This window comes from Ictalurus punctatus, chromosome 1, assembly GCF_001660625.3.
Source record: "Ictalurus punctatus breed USDA103 chromosome 1, Coco_2.0, whole genome shotgun sequence".
NCBI lineage: Eukaryota > Metazoa > Chordata > Actinopteri > Siluriformes > Ictaluridae > Ictalurus > Ictalurus punctatus.
The window spans coordinates 4,723,926-4,739,296 of NC_030416.2; the positions used below are offsets into that span (position 1 = coordinate 4,723,926).

Below are 15,371 nucleotides of genomic sequence, written 5' to 3' on the forward strand. Positions count from 1 at the left end.
CTGGAGTTAAAAACTACTTTTCAAACGGTCTGCCAGGCTAAAGTGAAAGCAATGCAACCGTCACAAAGTGGGTATCTTAACCGATAAAATGAAAAGAGGACTCACGGCTAGTGAATTATTCGCACCACCTACTGGTGCGGGAAAAATATGAAAAGCCAATAGGCTAACATGTCAGGGATGCAACCTTTTCAGTGTGTGTAATTCTACCTACGAACGCTCAGATTTGCCATTATTTCATTGTGTCGCAAATGCAAAGGGGTGGGGGGGAGGGGAGGGGATGTTACAGAAGAAAGGAGATGAGATTATCAATCACCTTTTGCAGAAACATTCAAACCAGTCTGATGCAGAAGATAATCATGGTTATTCAGGTAAACAAATAAAATCAAACAAGACTTGGCATGTTGTTGGCAAAAAAAAAAAAAAAAAAAAAAAAAAAAAAAAAAAAAAAAAAAACACACAACATAAGGTACAGGCTAATGTGACGTAAGGAACACTTTGGCCCGGGATTTTGGCACAGAGATTTCATCTCGGTGGCTCCACCTGCTGGTACAGAGTTGAACTACAGCAATCTGGCAAGCCATTGAGTGCAAAAGTTAAATTCTCAAACACACTTTGGATTTAAACATGATAGTATAGCAGTGTAGTAGAGATGAAATGTCACACACCCGGCCTTCATCGGCTTACATTCATGACAACACAAAACACACAAAAATGTAAACACTGAAGAGTAGTAGTAAAAATTAAATTAAACTAAAAAAAAAAAAAAAAAAAAAAAAAAAAAAAATGTAACAAATTATATAAAAATACTCATATTGCACGAGTTGTACTAAATTCCAAATACAGCTTGGCTGCAATGAGAACATTTAGTGTTTGGCACAAACAGGGGGGGAAAAAGGGAGAATTTTAAAATAATAATAAAATAAGAGTACATTAAAAAATAATAATAATAAAAAAAAAAATAAAAAAAAATGGCAGTCACAGACGACACTGAGCCGCAGCTTGGACTGTGCGTAGACAGGAAGTGCTACCTTTGACCTGTGGCAGTTCTATCTGCTGAGGCTGGAGGGCGCCGTTTCCCTCCTCCTCTGTGCCATGTGTTTCGGTTGTGCTGTGGAAGGCTGGCGCGAGGCGCAGGCATCGAAGCAGGCTCGAAGACACCGGGAACCTTCGGGCCAAACCTCTGAACATTATGAAACTAGAGATGATTCAAACAAAAAAAAACAAAAAAACAAAAAAAGAACTAAGTAAATAAATAAAATGCATTCCTTCTCACTTACCTGAACATGACAATGAGAACATATTTAGCAGTGTACTTAACATAAGAAAAGTGCTATATTTAATATTGTATTTAATTTAACGATCAATATTATGGTTAAAAAAAAAATTTTAAAGTTCAATTTCATGGTGTAAATAATATTTAATGTCATATCTAACAATATTTTGTACTCGTATGTAATATGTAATATATAGATTTATGATTACAGCTGTGAGAAGCCCGAGTGAACGCTTACCTTGGGCTGGTTCTGGAGGCCAGCAAGCGGGCCGAGGTAGATGGGCGAGGACAGCCGGTAGCCGTTGCTCAGTGCCACACACCCCTCCACACACAGTGGTCTGCCTGGTACAGGTGGGGGTAGAGACATGGGGAGGGGCTTCCGCACCTGGGACACCAAAAGGAAGCTATAAGGGTCTTGCAAACCAGACATCTACAATTAGATAAAAGTTGTTCATCCATGAATGTAGCCAGGAACCCGAGGTGGTGGTGGTGGTGGGGGGGGGGTTGACCGATGGATGACAAACCACAGACACTTTCCAGTAGCCTATGCCACCCCTGGCAGAAATTATGGAATCACCACACTTGGAGGACGGTGATCACCCGGCTTCTTTACTTCACAGCAAATAAACAACTCATAATATGACGAAACAGTTTTTGTTTAAATAGCTGAACATTCTGGCTTTGTGAAATATCCTTCAAACAAATTTAATTAAATTATTTTAATTAATGGCATATTTTTTTTCCCCCAGATCAAGTAGAGGAAGAAATAATAAATAAATAAAATAAAGTATGGAGTCACCTTGTAATTTGCATTTCTAAAAACAAATACCAGAATGCAAATGCAAAAATTAGTCTAAAAAAAATGCTAATTAGTCTGCAGTTACAGTGGCATGCAAAAAAATAAAGATATTCACCCCACCCTTGGCATTTTTCCTATTTTGCTGCATTAAAACCTGTAATTGAAATGGATTTTATTTGGATTTCATGTAATAGACATGCACAAAATAATCCAAATTGGTGAAGTGAAATGAAAGTGTTAAAAAAAAAAAATTCTAAGAAAAATTTTAAATAGAAAAGTGGATACGTTTTCACCCCCTTTGCTATGAAGCCCCCAAGTAAGATCTGATTCAACCAATTACCTTCAGAAGTCAGATAAATCATTCAGTAACTTCGACATCTGTTGCGTTTTTTTTGTTTTACCCGAGATTTTCCTTCCACCACAACCCCCCCCCCCCGGGACGACTGTACTGTAAGTTCCAGCGATATGAAAGATGCGTCTACTCTGCTTAAAAATGAAGCAACACCATACTGCAGTAATATTGTGCTTTATCAACAACCTCTGGTGACTTACTGGAATAGTCTAAAATAAAAATAAAACACTCTACTATCAGATCGCAAGAAGGACATCGCGAACATGCGATTTTATGACCGGACACCTACAATATGTAGGAAAGTGCACCCTGCTGTCCTTACTGCAGAACTCTGAGAGAACACAACACAATCCTACCTGTCCGTTAGAGGAAGCGGTTTCAGGCGGACTTGTCCCGCTTTGTGGCCTCGGCAGAGTGCTGGGCACAGGGTATGCTGGGAAAGTTTGGTGCGGGGCTTTGTGTCCAGATTGAACGGAGTCAGAGTCCTGGGGGAAATAAAGACATTTAATGTGGGTATATAAGCAGGCCTTTTTGGATTACAACCATGCAGTAGTGGCAACGTACGATGTCACTTCCTGAGAGCGAGGAAACAGAAGAGGCTGAAGATGATGAGGAGTGCTGCTGGGGACTGGATAGTGACATGAGGGAATCGGCACTTTGTGGAGACACAGAGTCCCTTTGCTGCTCCTCGGAGTCACCGCCGAACTGGACGACTATTAAACACAACACACGTTACTGTATTAAAATCAAAGCATTCTGTGTGACGTCAAAACACTGTCAAGTCTAAAACTTTACACTCACTGCAGCGGTTGATTCTGGCATTGTGTCTGTCCCCCCACTTCTGAATGATCCACTCCCTGTAGTTAATCACTTCCTGGGTCAGTCGGAGGATCCGGCTGAGTGTGCTGAAGGAGACATTTACGCATTCGTGTTTGTCAATGAGGACGTGTTACTGGAAATTTATTCCTTTCAGCCAATCGCTGCCCTTGGAGGTCATTAATATGCAACTTCGAATACTTCTTCCACCCACTCGCGAGCTGCTTGAAAAATCCCCCGCTCACCCAGTGCTGACAACTCTGTGACTTTGTTGCTAGACCTGGCAACTTTTTAAAACAAGTTAAAAAAAATATTTATTTTTTTTTAAAAACGCGAGCGAAAAACTCGAATTTCTTTAAACGTGTGCGCGCCTTACAACAGGAATGCAGATAAACAAAGTGGCTCTGCTATCTCTATTACTCTGCAAAATACTGACCTGTCGTTGTCCTTGTTGGGATAAGCGCGGGCGAGAGGAGACACGGCGTGACTCAGGACGATGTAGGCGTAATCGAACACGCGCTTCACCTGCAGGGCGCCGTAAGAGCTGCGGCCCACGTCGTTGCCTTAAAAACACAAACCAAGATCCAAAAAATTAAGTCGGTTAAGTATGTAGCCTACTTAAATCCTACTTACTATACATTCTGTTCAACCATCTTTAAAAAAATAAATAAATAATTAATAACAATACTAATAATACTAATAATAATAATAATAACAACAACAACAACAACAACAGCAACAACAGCAACAACAGCAACAACACCTCATTTATTTGTATTGCATATAGCTTTATGTATATTTAACATCTAATAAAATTATTCATTGATATATTTTTTATTAGCATGTGCTTGTTATTTAACTACTATTAAGTACAATATTGCAATATGTTATTTATTTATTTACAGTAACCCTTTGCTTAATTTTTTTCATCTCTATCAAAATAAACATGTACGTCCTCCGTACCCGGTAAGTTGGGATCTTCGATACACAACATGGAGGGTCGGTGGCCACTGCTCATGGCCTTCATCATCTCCTCCTTGGCGAGGTACGCTCCTCCGTTCTTCACACGGATCCCCGTTTTCAGGTAGTTGAAGTGGCGACCGTACAGCTCGAAGAACTCGATCAGCAGGATGCCCAGGTTTATGTTGGTCGCCCGGCAGTCGATCCGGGGGTGGAGCTAAAATGCAATTCGGACCAATCACACAGACGTTAATAAAAAAAAAACATTATATTAAGCATACAGCATTAGTTTGTGAATTCCCCCACCACACTTATGAAGATGCCATTGCTAATTTCCGGGTGTTCTTTTACCTGAAGGAAGCTGATGGCCATTAATATGAGACAGTAGGAGCTGATGCCTCCTGTGAACACCTCGTTTAATTCCCACTGCAACAGAAACTGCTTCAAAACGAAGATCAGGTACGGCAGCACGGTGTACTTCTGCAGATGCGAGAACGAGCAAAGGGATTTCGATCATCAAGCACAATGATAAAGGATGAGAGGCTAAAACAAAAGTTGATTTCTGCCTTCTTAGTTTTAGTATCATCTCTTAGTTTGATCATTTCTGACGTTATTAGCATATTAAAAGGGAAAGAAGAAGAAAAAAAAAACTAATTCTGAAGCCATTAGAACACATGTGTGTGTTCATGTATACAAATGCACAGACACTAATGCACTCAAATCCCCACACTAATAACCGTCTGGTAGATCTACAGGCTGTGAGGACAGGTAGTGGTGGAAAGGTTCAATGAGAAACCAGAGAAAATGGTGTGTGTATGTGTGTATGTATGTATGTGTATATATATATATAAAACACATACATATATACATACACGCATGTAGTAGGGGAAATAAGTGTTGAACACGTCAACATTTTTTCAGTAAATATATTTCCAGTAAGGTTACTCACATGAGATTTTCACCAGACTTTGGTATTAACTCAAGAAATCCACACATAAAGAAATCCAAACATTAAAGCCCATAAAGTTAGTTATGTGTAATAAAGAGGAATGACACAGGAAAAAAGTATTGAACACGCTAACTGAAATGTATTTAATACTTAGTGGAGAAGCCTTTGTTCGCAATGACTGTTTCAAGATGCTTCCTGTATGAAGAAATTAATGGGCCACAGTATTGAGGTGTGATTTTGGCCCGTTCTTCTAAACATGTTGTCTTTAAATCTTGTTCAAATGGACTCAAGTCAGGTGATTGATAACTAACACCTTGATTTTTTTTTCTCTGAAACCAACAGAGTTTCCTTTGCTGTATGCTTTGGATCGTTGTCCTGCTGGAAGCTCCACCCACGTCTCATCATCATCCTGGTGGATGGCAGCAGATTCTTCTCAAGAATCTCCCGGTAAAGGGCTCCATTCATCGTTCCTTCATTTATATGAAGTCTGCCAGTACCATGTGATGAAAAACAGCCCCGCACCATGATGCGTCCACCTCCAAACTTCACTGTTGGTATAGTGTTTTTAGGGTGATGTGCAGTGCCATTTCTTCTCCAAACATGGTGTGTAGTATGACAGCCAAAAAGTTACAAATTTTAGACTTATTTCCTCGCCACATATACACGTTTATACATATAAATGATGTCCAGTGCAAAACATAAAGTAAAAAAATAATAATAATAATAATAAAAAAAAGTTAAGAGCAGAACTAAACCTGCAAGCCTTAAAGCCATGCTTCACCTTTAAGTGGTCTTTGATGAAACGCGCCGCTTTCACAGCTGTCTCGACGTTAAAACTTATGTCCACCTTCACCTCAGTCTCTCGGTCCGTCAGCTTGATTATAGGAACCTGAGGACACAGCCAGACAGGTGAACAAAACAAACAAAAGAAAAGAAAAGAAAAAAAAAAAAAAAAAAAGACAAAAAGCGCACAAAGCTGTAAAGTGGCGTACCGTGGCTTTGTCCAGTATTTTAATGGAGAACGGTTGGGCGAGGTTCTGCTGCCTCAGAGCCTGATCGAGCTGCTGTAGAGGAGGACGTTCCCACTTTCCAAACACCACCAGGTCAATGTCACTACCACACACACACAATATAATTTATAGCTTCATTCCCGTTTAGTCCCAGTCCTCAGATTTTTATTCTATGGCCAGTTGTGCCATTAAATAAATCTACATATCATGCATTCAAACCTGCTTTCACTTTTTCTTCCTTTTAGTCACCCCCATAACTCATTTGTAGCTTTTCCTTCCCCCCCCCCCCCCCCTTCCTCCTCTGTCCTCCTTCTTTCTATTCATTCATGTTCTCCACTTTCGTCCTCTATTCTCCCCCTTCTCATTACTTTTCCCTTTATTTTACTGATTTTTCAACCCGCCCATTTCTTTCTTTCTTTTAATCTTATTCTCGTTGCTAATCCCCCCCCCCCATTTTCGTTCTCTTAACGTTCCTACTTTTCACTTTCTTTTTCCTTTTACACAGTTTCCTTTTTCTTTCCTTCTCTCCATAAGGCCATATTTTTTGTGGAAAATAAAGAAAACGCTCCTCACCTTGTTGGGAGATAAAGTCCGGTACTGAAGCTGCCGAATATTTGGACCTGAAAAACAAAACGCAAGATATTAGGACATTGCAAAATCCAAACCAAAGAAGGCGCTGATTAATTTACTACAGTGGTTCTCAACACGGCTTTTTAAAAGAGACAGGGCATCATTCGGGTACTCTGAGTATTTTATTGCTTTTCAATAAAAGAAAAAAAGAAAAAAAAAAAAGACCCTTTTTTTCGTTTTGCTGGGGAGAGGCAGAGTTTAGCCTGCCTTTCATCTAGCAGTCAGTGCAGACCAGTGTTGCCAACTTAAAGACCTTTCAGACCCCTTTAGCAACCTTTTCGTTGCAAAAAAATTTATAAAAAGCACCTAGCGACAAATCTAGCAACTTTTTGGACAAACCTTAGCAACTTTCCAAATGTCTCCAGTACTGTCCGGCAAGTGTGAGGTCTTGCATTCCCACCTCTCTCTGAGACTGCTCTGTTCGGTGAGGGGCTGAGATCCGGAGATTTAACAACGTCATGGATAACGAGACGCGACCTTCGTCCCAATTTACATCGTTCTTATGCGAATGTTTTAGAACGTAAGACAAATATAACGCAACATGTTTTCCACGTAAAATAGCCTAGTTGTCTTGTTCACAGTAGGTACAGCGTTCAGAAATTGATCATTTTTGATTGATCATGTTACATATCGGTCCGTTATATAGTTTTATAAAAGTCATAAAAGTTCTTTTTTTAAGTCACAAAAGTTCTGAAAAGTAATTAAAAAGAAATAAATCTATCAAAAATAGATTATAGATTAGCTTAATACTGAGAATCATTATACCTGGCCTCCTCCAATATTGGGAGGGGTCATATGGTAGGGGAGGCTTGCGGGGTAGGCTTTAGTTACAAAAGGTTGAGAAGCTCTGCTTCATTATGTCCAAGTATGTACGTTCTTTAACAACAAATTGTTCACAGTGGCAAAACGCTGTGGAATAAAACGCTTCAAGACGTGCTGCTCTAGTAAACATATTACAAGCTTTAAAAATCTAAACGTGAAAAGTTAAAATTAAATTTGTTTAGTAATATATTGTTCACAAACAACTGTGATTTATACATACAGTTTGCACAGTGCTACGACGACATAATTTGTATACTGTGATCAATTATGCAACGACACGTTTGAGATATCGTTATTATTCTTTACAAATTGACTGGGAGGAGCAGGTGTGATGTCAACTTAAATTTTCATTTAAATCATGAAAATTGTAAAAGATTTTTACAGCTTTTCTTTTGAGTGTTAAATGTTTGTTTATTTGATGATTGAAATATTAAAACGATATAATCTTAGATTTTCTTTTTAAATCTATATACACCTATATATTGCGATACATCGTGAGTATGCTAAAGCTGCGTTTTAGTATCGTAAAGTTGCTCCCATACACTTATAGTGCTAAGAGTTTTATCGCAACAGTACAAAACTCAAACAAACCAAACCAATCTTGGCTGACATTGAGGGTAAATGAGGGGCGTTGTACATGGTTCATATTTAAAGCATTACCTTACACACGCACTCAAACGGATCGTACGTACATCTGGAGAATCAAAAGCAACGTCCACGTCAGTGTGAAAACATCCCAGCCTGTCTGCTGTATTATACGTCAAACTGTAATGTTCCACAACGCCATGCAAAGCAATGATAAACACACTGATAAACTTTCTTCTGTCTGGGCGACTGACTGAGGTCCACAAGCGTGGTACTCCAAACAGACCAAAGGTAGGTTTTTAAATACTCCGACACTAACTGTAATAGGAAAACCGGTTCATTTGGGCACTCGATAACGATCTAGAACAGTACAGGGTTTGAGATGCGACAGTACAGGGTTTGAGATGCGTTATGTTAGTTTGTTCATTCAGTTGTGGGCGCACATCGCGCGACCTGGTCCCAACGATTTACGTCTGTATCACGCCACGTCTGATGATATGCACAAGCGACGCAGCAAACGAGCGCAGGATACACGCAGCAGCCTTCTCGCGTACACGTAGTTAAAAGCAAGCATGGTGTCGTTTAGAGGCTCGGTTTGGTTCTGAATCCCAGTGATGTTACCCACGTTAGCTGCAGGCCACAGGTTCTTGATCACGCTCTCGATGCGGTTCACCACGTCCCTCCTCATGGCCTCTTCCTCAGGACGCGGGGACATGAAGGCATAGAAGTCCACAATTTCTTCATGAAGGCTGTAAGAGAGGAGAAAAGAAAATTTATATTTATATATAGAGAGTGCAAGAGAGAGCATAAAGCTGAATAAAGTGCATGGGTTAACATGTATCAATGAGAGCATGAAAACCAGAATGACCTGGAGAGATTAAATAAAATAAAAATAAAAAAGCAGTCATATTTGATTTTTTTTGTGGGGCAGTGGTGGCTTAGCGGTTAAGGCTCTGGGTTACTGATCAGAAGCTCAGGGGTGCAAGCCCCAGCACTGCCAAGCTGCCACTGTTGGGCCCTTGAGCAAGGCCCTTAACCCTCTCTGCTCCAGGGGCACGGCATCATGGCTGACCCGCCATGCACTCTGACCCGAACTTCCTAACATGCTGGGAGATGCGAAGAAAAGAATTTCACTGTGCTGTAATGTATATATGATTAATAAAGGCTCATTATTATATTATATTATATTATTTTGGTGTCACACCAATATTAGCATGAAATGCCATGATGACAACAAAATCCTAACAAATAATTACACATTCCTGAAATCATCAGCTGTAGTTATAGGTTTTGTGTTGAATATGCAATGCTGTAATTGTGTAAACTATCAGGGAAAATGTGTATATGCATGTATGTATGTATGTATGTATGTATGTATGTATATATATATATATATATTATGTTTAAAATAGCATATGTTATTCATCACTTGCAGATTTTGGTTGAAGTTCCACGCTCAAACTTGGGAACTAAGTTGGGTAGCCTAACGATCCCGAATTGATCCAAGGATGAAAATAACTAGCCGAGCTGAATCTAAAATGCGGCATTTCGCATACGTAAATGGTCTGCACTTATATAGTGCTTTTATTAACCTTAGCGGTTCTACAAAGTGCTGTACACTGGTTCTCATTCACCCATTCACACGTGCAAGGCACTAGCTTGTCATCAGGAACAACTTGGCTTTCAGTGTCTTGCCCAAGGACACTTCGGCATGTGGAGTCACATGGGCCGGGAATCGAACCACCGACCCTACGATTAGTGGGCAACCCGCTCTACCACCTGAACCACAGCCTACGTTTAAAGACCCAGACGAGATGTTTATCTAAAACTGCCTGAATAAAACTATGCTTAGGGACCGGAGAACGTTTTTTTTTTTTTTTTTTTTTTTCTCCCTTTCACACAGCAGAATCACAGCGTTCTCTACTTTTGTGAAACGACCGACACAAAAAGAAACAGTGTAAAAAGCACTGATTTTCAAATCAAATGGTTGTTCAGGTCAGCGATGTAAAATACCACGGCGACACGACGAAAACGCCACTTTTATTCATGTTTCGAGATTAAACTGGGTCTTAAGCCGCATCTGCAAATCCACGTTCCAACGCTGAAGAACTGGATATGATTTAAGGAACCCCCCCCCCCCCACACACACACACACACACACACACACACACACACACACACACAAACTCACCCCACCCCCTAAGATGAAAACTGAGCCATCCGTATTCCTTTACACACCTGTAGACATCCCCACTCCAAATTAAATCAGAAATCTCAAAAATGTGCCATACGCAATCAGAATCAGAAATACCCCACCACTTCATTACCCGTTCACCCCTGGACTGTATCTCCTGGTCTTCCATGGTGTCCCAGTGCAGAAGAGGTTCCCATTGGAGTTGGAGAGCAGGTAGTTGACCCCGTAAGAGCTGGCCTTGTTCTCACCCTTCTTTTTGGCTGGATGGTGGTGATCAGGCGCTTGAGGGAAGTGCTGGGAAGGATGTCGGTGATGATAATGGTGATTATGATGATGGTGTAGATGTGCCTGGAGATGCAAATGCTGCTGTTGGTGCTGATGCAAGTAGTCATTGATGTTGTGCAGCTGCTCATTGAAGCTGAAGAAGAGTCTGGGATGGGAGTGGTGCGTGCTTGTGCTGTCACACGAGTCCGATTTGGGACTGTCCGTCTCAGAGTCCAGCGAGGAGGACGATGGAGACAGGGAGCCATTTTTGGGAGAAGCACTCGGCTTTGCTGCTCCTGTGCAAGTGCCGTTCAGTGCCGTGATAGAAGAGTGATCAAACGGAGGTGTGAGAATGAAGCCCGGAGAAACCTGAAGGGGATGGGGGCTGATACAACTGGAGGAGCTGGTTTTCACCAAGCCTGGCGCCATGGCCGGGTTCAAACGAGGGCTCTGTGAGGTATTAGTAGTCCGTAAACCGTGTGAGGTTTCCCAGATGTGCATCCACAACGCGTTGGCTGGTCCTTTCTGCTCGGGCTGGATCCAAGCCACCCTGGGGTCCATTTACGCTTACACGCTCCAAAACGAAGCAGATTTTTTTATATATATATATATAAAAAAAATCTAATAAAATAACGAACAAAAACACGACCCCCCCTCCCCTTTAGGAAAAACGTCTCATCTGGACAAACCGATGCATTTGAGAGCGGAAACGTACGCGATTCGATTCACGAGCAAACTCCCCCAGCGAGTCGGGAAACTGCGCGTCCGTCCAGCGAGACCGTTACCGTGAAGCCGCTCCGCTCCGTCGGCATTACAGTGTGGCGCAGTGTGGGTGAAGAAAAGCCTCCAGCGCGCATGCGTGTGGGATTTTAAATCCAGCCACGCGCATGCTCCGTGGGGCTCGTTTTCAAACTCGAAGTGCGCATGCGCGTAGGATTTGAACGCAAAGAAAAACCCAACCGCTCTCTGGAGCTCGTGGAAATTTGCTTCCTCTTAATATTATTTATTCGTTTATAATATACACTCACACGACCATTACATTATGTCGAAGAACGTTATAAATATACATTTATGTAATTTCCATTTCATTACATGTTGTTCTTTTTTTTTTCTTTTTTTTTTTGGTGGAGTAATTGTAGGACGTTGAATGAAGTGCGCATGCGTGGGATTTTTAAACTCGCTCTGAGACACGCCCCACTAAAACACACACACACACACACACACAGACAAATTTGATCCTTGTGGGGACATCTGATAGAAATACATGCTGACAAAAATCAGACTGAAAAAAGAGACGCTGACTATGTTGACATGGACAGCAGTAATCTAATTATTGACCTTATTCTGAATAAGACGTATAATATTCTGATTAAGGTGTTTACATGAGTCGCTTTTAGAATATTCCTTTCATGTTCCCCTTTTACGTGTTAAACAACGTAGACCAATTAACGCCACACGTCATTACGTCCCTACGCCACGCCGTCCGACGTTCCCTCCAGAATTTCACGTATCAAAACAGAGTCCGTCTTCGTTATGGGACCGTATACAGTTTTGGGTGTTTCGTTTTTAATTTTACGAAAGCGTTGAGTGCAGTTAATTATTTGTCATGCTATACGTGCAAATAGATGACTGCTTGAAGCCATGGGCTGCATCCGAAACCGCATACTTACCTACTATATAGTAGCCGAAATACGTGCAAAATTAACATTAGACATCTTGGGATTGGTGTTTTCTGAGATTTTGGTTGCATCAGCCAAGTGTTCAGGATCAGCCAAAGCTCATTTCTGGTCAATAAAAAATATATATATATTATTATTGTCTTATTTGAATCTGTCTCATTTGTAAGTCCCCACAAATAAAATAAATAATCTTAGAAAATTGAGAATCATGTACTTTGAAGGATTTTTGTATTCAGTAGCGTATAATATTGGCATAAGTCCATGTCCAGCCCAGTTGTGCACACAAAAGATCCAGGCTGAAGAGATATTCCCAGGCAGCAGGGCAGAGGTCATCACCATACCCAATTGTTCTTCTTGAACGTCAGACTGCTCTCCTCGAGAAGAGCCTTCAGTATACTGGTGATCGTTTTTTGGATGTCGCCTGGAGGCCTCTGGCAGAAAATACCATTTTTCTTTAATACCCAAGTCAATAAAATGCTGTTTTCAACAATCTGGTGATAACTGAAAGCTGACAACCAATCAAATTGCAGATCTTCAAAATACTGAGGGAGTGCTATAAAAGTGCATTCTGTCATATTTTTTTTAAAACCTCTGTTTATCAAACCAAACGAAAGTAGGAGTCAGCAGGAAACCACAAACCACGGACTTAAAAGCTGCCACTCAAAATGGCCACCAGGCAACCCCATGATTTTAAAATACAGTAGATATGCAAAAAAGATATACAACCCCAATTCCAAAAAAGTTGGGACATTGTGTAAAATGTAAATAAAAACAGAATGGAATAATTTGCAAGTCTCATAAACCCATATGTTATTGACAATAGAACACAGAAAACATATCAAATGTTTAAACTGAGGAAATGTACCATATTAAGGAAAAAATAAGGTAATTTTCAATTTGATGGCTGCAACACGTCTGAAAAAAGTTGGGATGGGGCAACAAAAGGCTTCCAGTAAACTATAAAGAAACAGCTGGAGGAACATTTTGCAACTAATTAGGTTAATTGGCAACAGGTCAGTAAGATGATTGGGTATAAAAACTGTATCTTAGAGAGGCGGAGTCTTTCAGAAGTAAAGATGGGCAGAGATTCACCAATCTGCGGAAAACTGCGTCTACAATATGTGGAACAATTTCAGAATAATGTTCATCAACGTAAAATCTCATCATCTACAATACATAATATCATCAAAAGATTCCGAGAATCTGGAGAAATCTCTGTGCGCAAGGGACAAGGGTGAAAATTAATATTGCATGCCCGTGATCTTCAGGCCCTCAGGTGGCACTGCATTAAAACAGGAATGATTCTGTAATGGAAATCTGCATGTGCTCAGAAACACCTCCAGAACTCATTGTGTGTGAACACAGTTCGCCGTGCCATCCACAAATGCTGGTTAAAACTCTATCATGCAAAGAAGAACCCATATGTGAACATGATCCAGAAACACCACCGTGTTCTCTGGGCCAAAGCTCATTTTAAATGGGCTGAGGCAAAGTGGAAAACTGTTCTGGGGTCAGACGAATCGAAATTCTTTTTGGAAACCATGGACGCCACGTCCTCTAAACTAAAGAGGACTAAAGAGGAGCGGGACCATCTGACTTTTTTTATCAGTGCTCAGTTCAAAAGCCTACATCTCTGATGGTATGGGGGTGCATTAGTGCCTATGGAATGGGCAGCTTGCACATCTGGAAAGGCATCATCAATGCTGAAAGGTATATACAGGTTTTAGAGCAACATCTGCTTCCATCCAGATTCCACCCCATCTTTACTTCTGAGAGACTCCACCTCTCTAAGATACTATTTTTATACCCAATCATGTTACTGACCCGTTGCCAATGAACCAAATTAGATGCAAAATATTCCTCCAGCTGTTTCTTTAGCGTTTCAGAAAGAAAGTGTTCTTACCATATATATCCAGCAGAGGGCCATAGAGAGCCATTCATTTTTTTTTTTTGAAATATTGACCCCGAACACCATGAGTGGACTTTTTTTTTTTTTACACACCTTCAGAACAACCGAATCAAGCCCTGTGTGTGTGTGTGTGTGTGTGTGTGTGTGTGTGTGTGTGTGTGTGTGTGTGTGTGTGTGTGTGTGTAGATAGATAATGTAGAAAAATTGACAAAATCTTATGCCACTAAGATGAAGGGAACTATGTTTTTTAACCAAGGAAAGTCCGAATGGGGTCATATTAACCCAGAACACCGATAACACAGAAACCCAGAGTTATTGTAGGAAATTTAGAACTGTGTACATGTTTCCGTGACAGGAACCGGGTCGATTGGGACTTAGTTCTAGGAACCTTTACTGCTTCAGAGTCTTTCTGCAGTTCAGAAAGTACTAGGGGCAGGGTTCGAACCACACTGAGCAAGAGGAATTTATGCCAGGAACAAGGAAAGGATGCAGAGCTGTTGAAGCTGGTGAGGGGCCGAGGCTGGCTTAATCGGACACGTACTTACTTTTCATTAGTTTAGAATTCCTAACTGGGTCACCTTTTTGATATTTGAGCTGTAATTAAACTATCTTAGCAACATTAACAAGCGCAACATCAAATGTTTGATTTGGATAAAGTAGAAACCCAAATTGCTCCATTTGAGAAAACATAGTAATGCTGTTGATGGCACTCACAGCAACCTTCATGCTGGTCATTTTTGCGTGATAATCCTCTGGAGAAATAAACGACTTTATTCTTATTTCATGTGCAGTTTGAATGACCCTATCAATAAACATAAGGTGGGATCTGGGTAAATGGCGTGAATGTAAGTCATTGAAATGTAATCTAGCTCGTATTGTATTGAAGTGCTATCAAGAGCTGTAAGACATTAGTAGAGCAAACCATCTCATCCAAGCAATCCTTATTTAAAGGTTTGAGGTAGTTTCTACTTTTAAGCTTTTTTCAGAATCATTTTTTATATCTGTTTGTTCACAAGTGTACATTGAAATAGGCGAATGAGCGGTGATATCTGCCCTATATGTCACTGTTGGTTAATTTTCTCAACCTTCTGAACCTTTTTAAACTCCACATGTTTTTTAAACAACAAAT

The 15,371-nt window shown here is 40.6% G+C and overlaps 1 protein-coding gene across 1 annotated transcript; it reads right to left on the reverse strand.

Moving 5' to 3' along the window:
• Positions 1–413: 413 nt before the first annotated feature.
• On the reverse strand, positions 414–11,493 carry LOC108278538 (terminal nucleotidyltransferase 4A). Its single transcript, XM_017492020.3, has 13 exons — positions 10,524–11,493; positions 8,822–8,945; positions 6,733–6,779; positions 6,142–6,262; positions 5,931–6,038; positions 4,552–4,680; positions 4,204–4,417; positions 3,677–3,803; positions 3,226–3,329; positions 2,989–3,137; positions 2,781–2,909; positions 1,512–1,658; positions 414–1,195 (listed from the first exon to the last, which is right to left on the reverse strand). Exons 1-13 carry the CDS (start codon positions 11,213–11,215, stop codon positions 1,025–1,027), a joined length of 2,262 nt encoding a protein of 753 aa, XP_017347509.2. The 5' UTR covers positions 11,216–11,493; the 3' UTR covers positions 414–1,024.
• Positions 11,494–15,371: the final 3,878 nt, after the last annotated feature.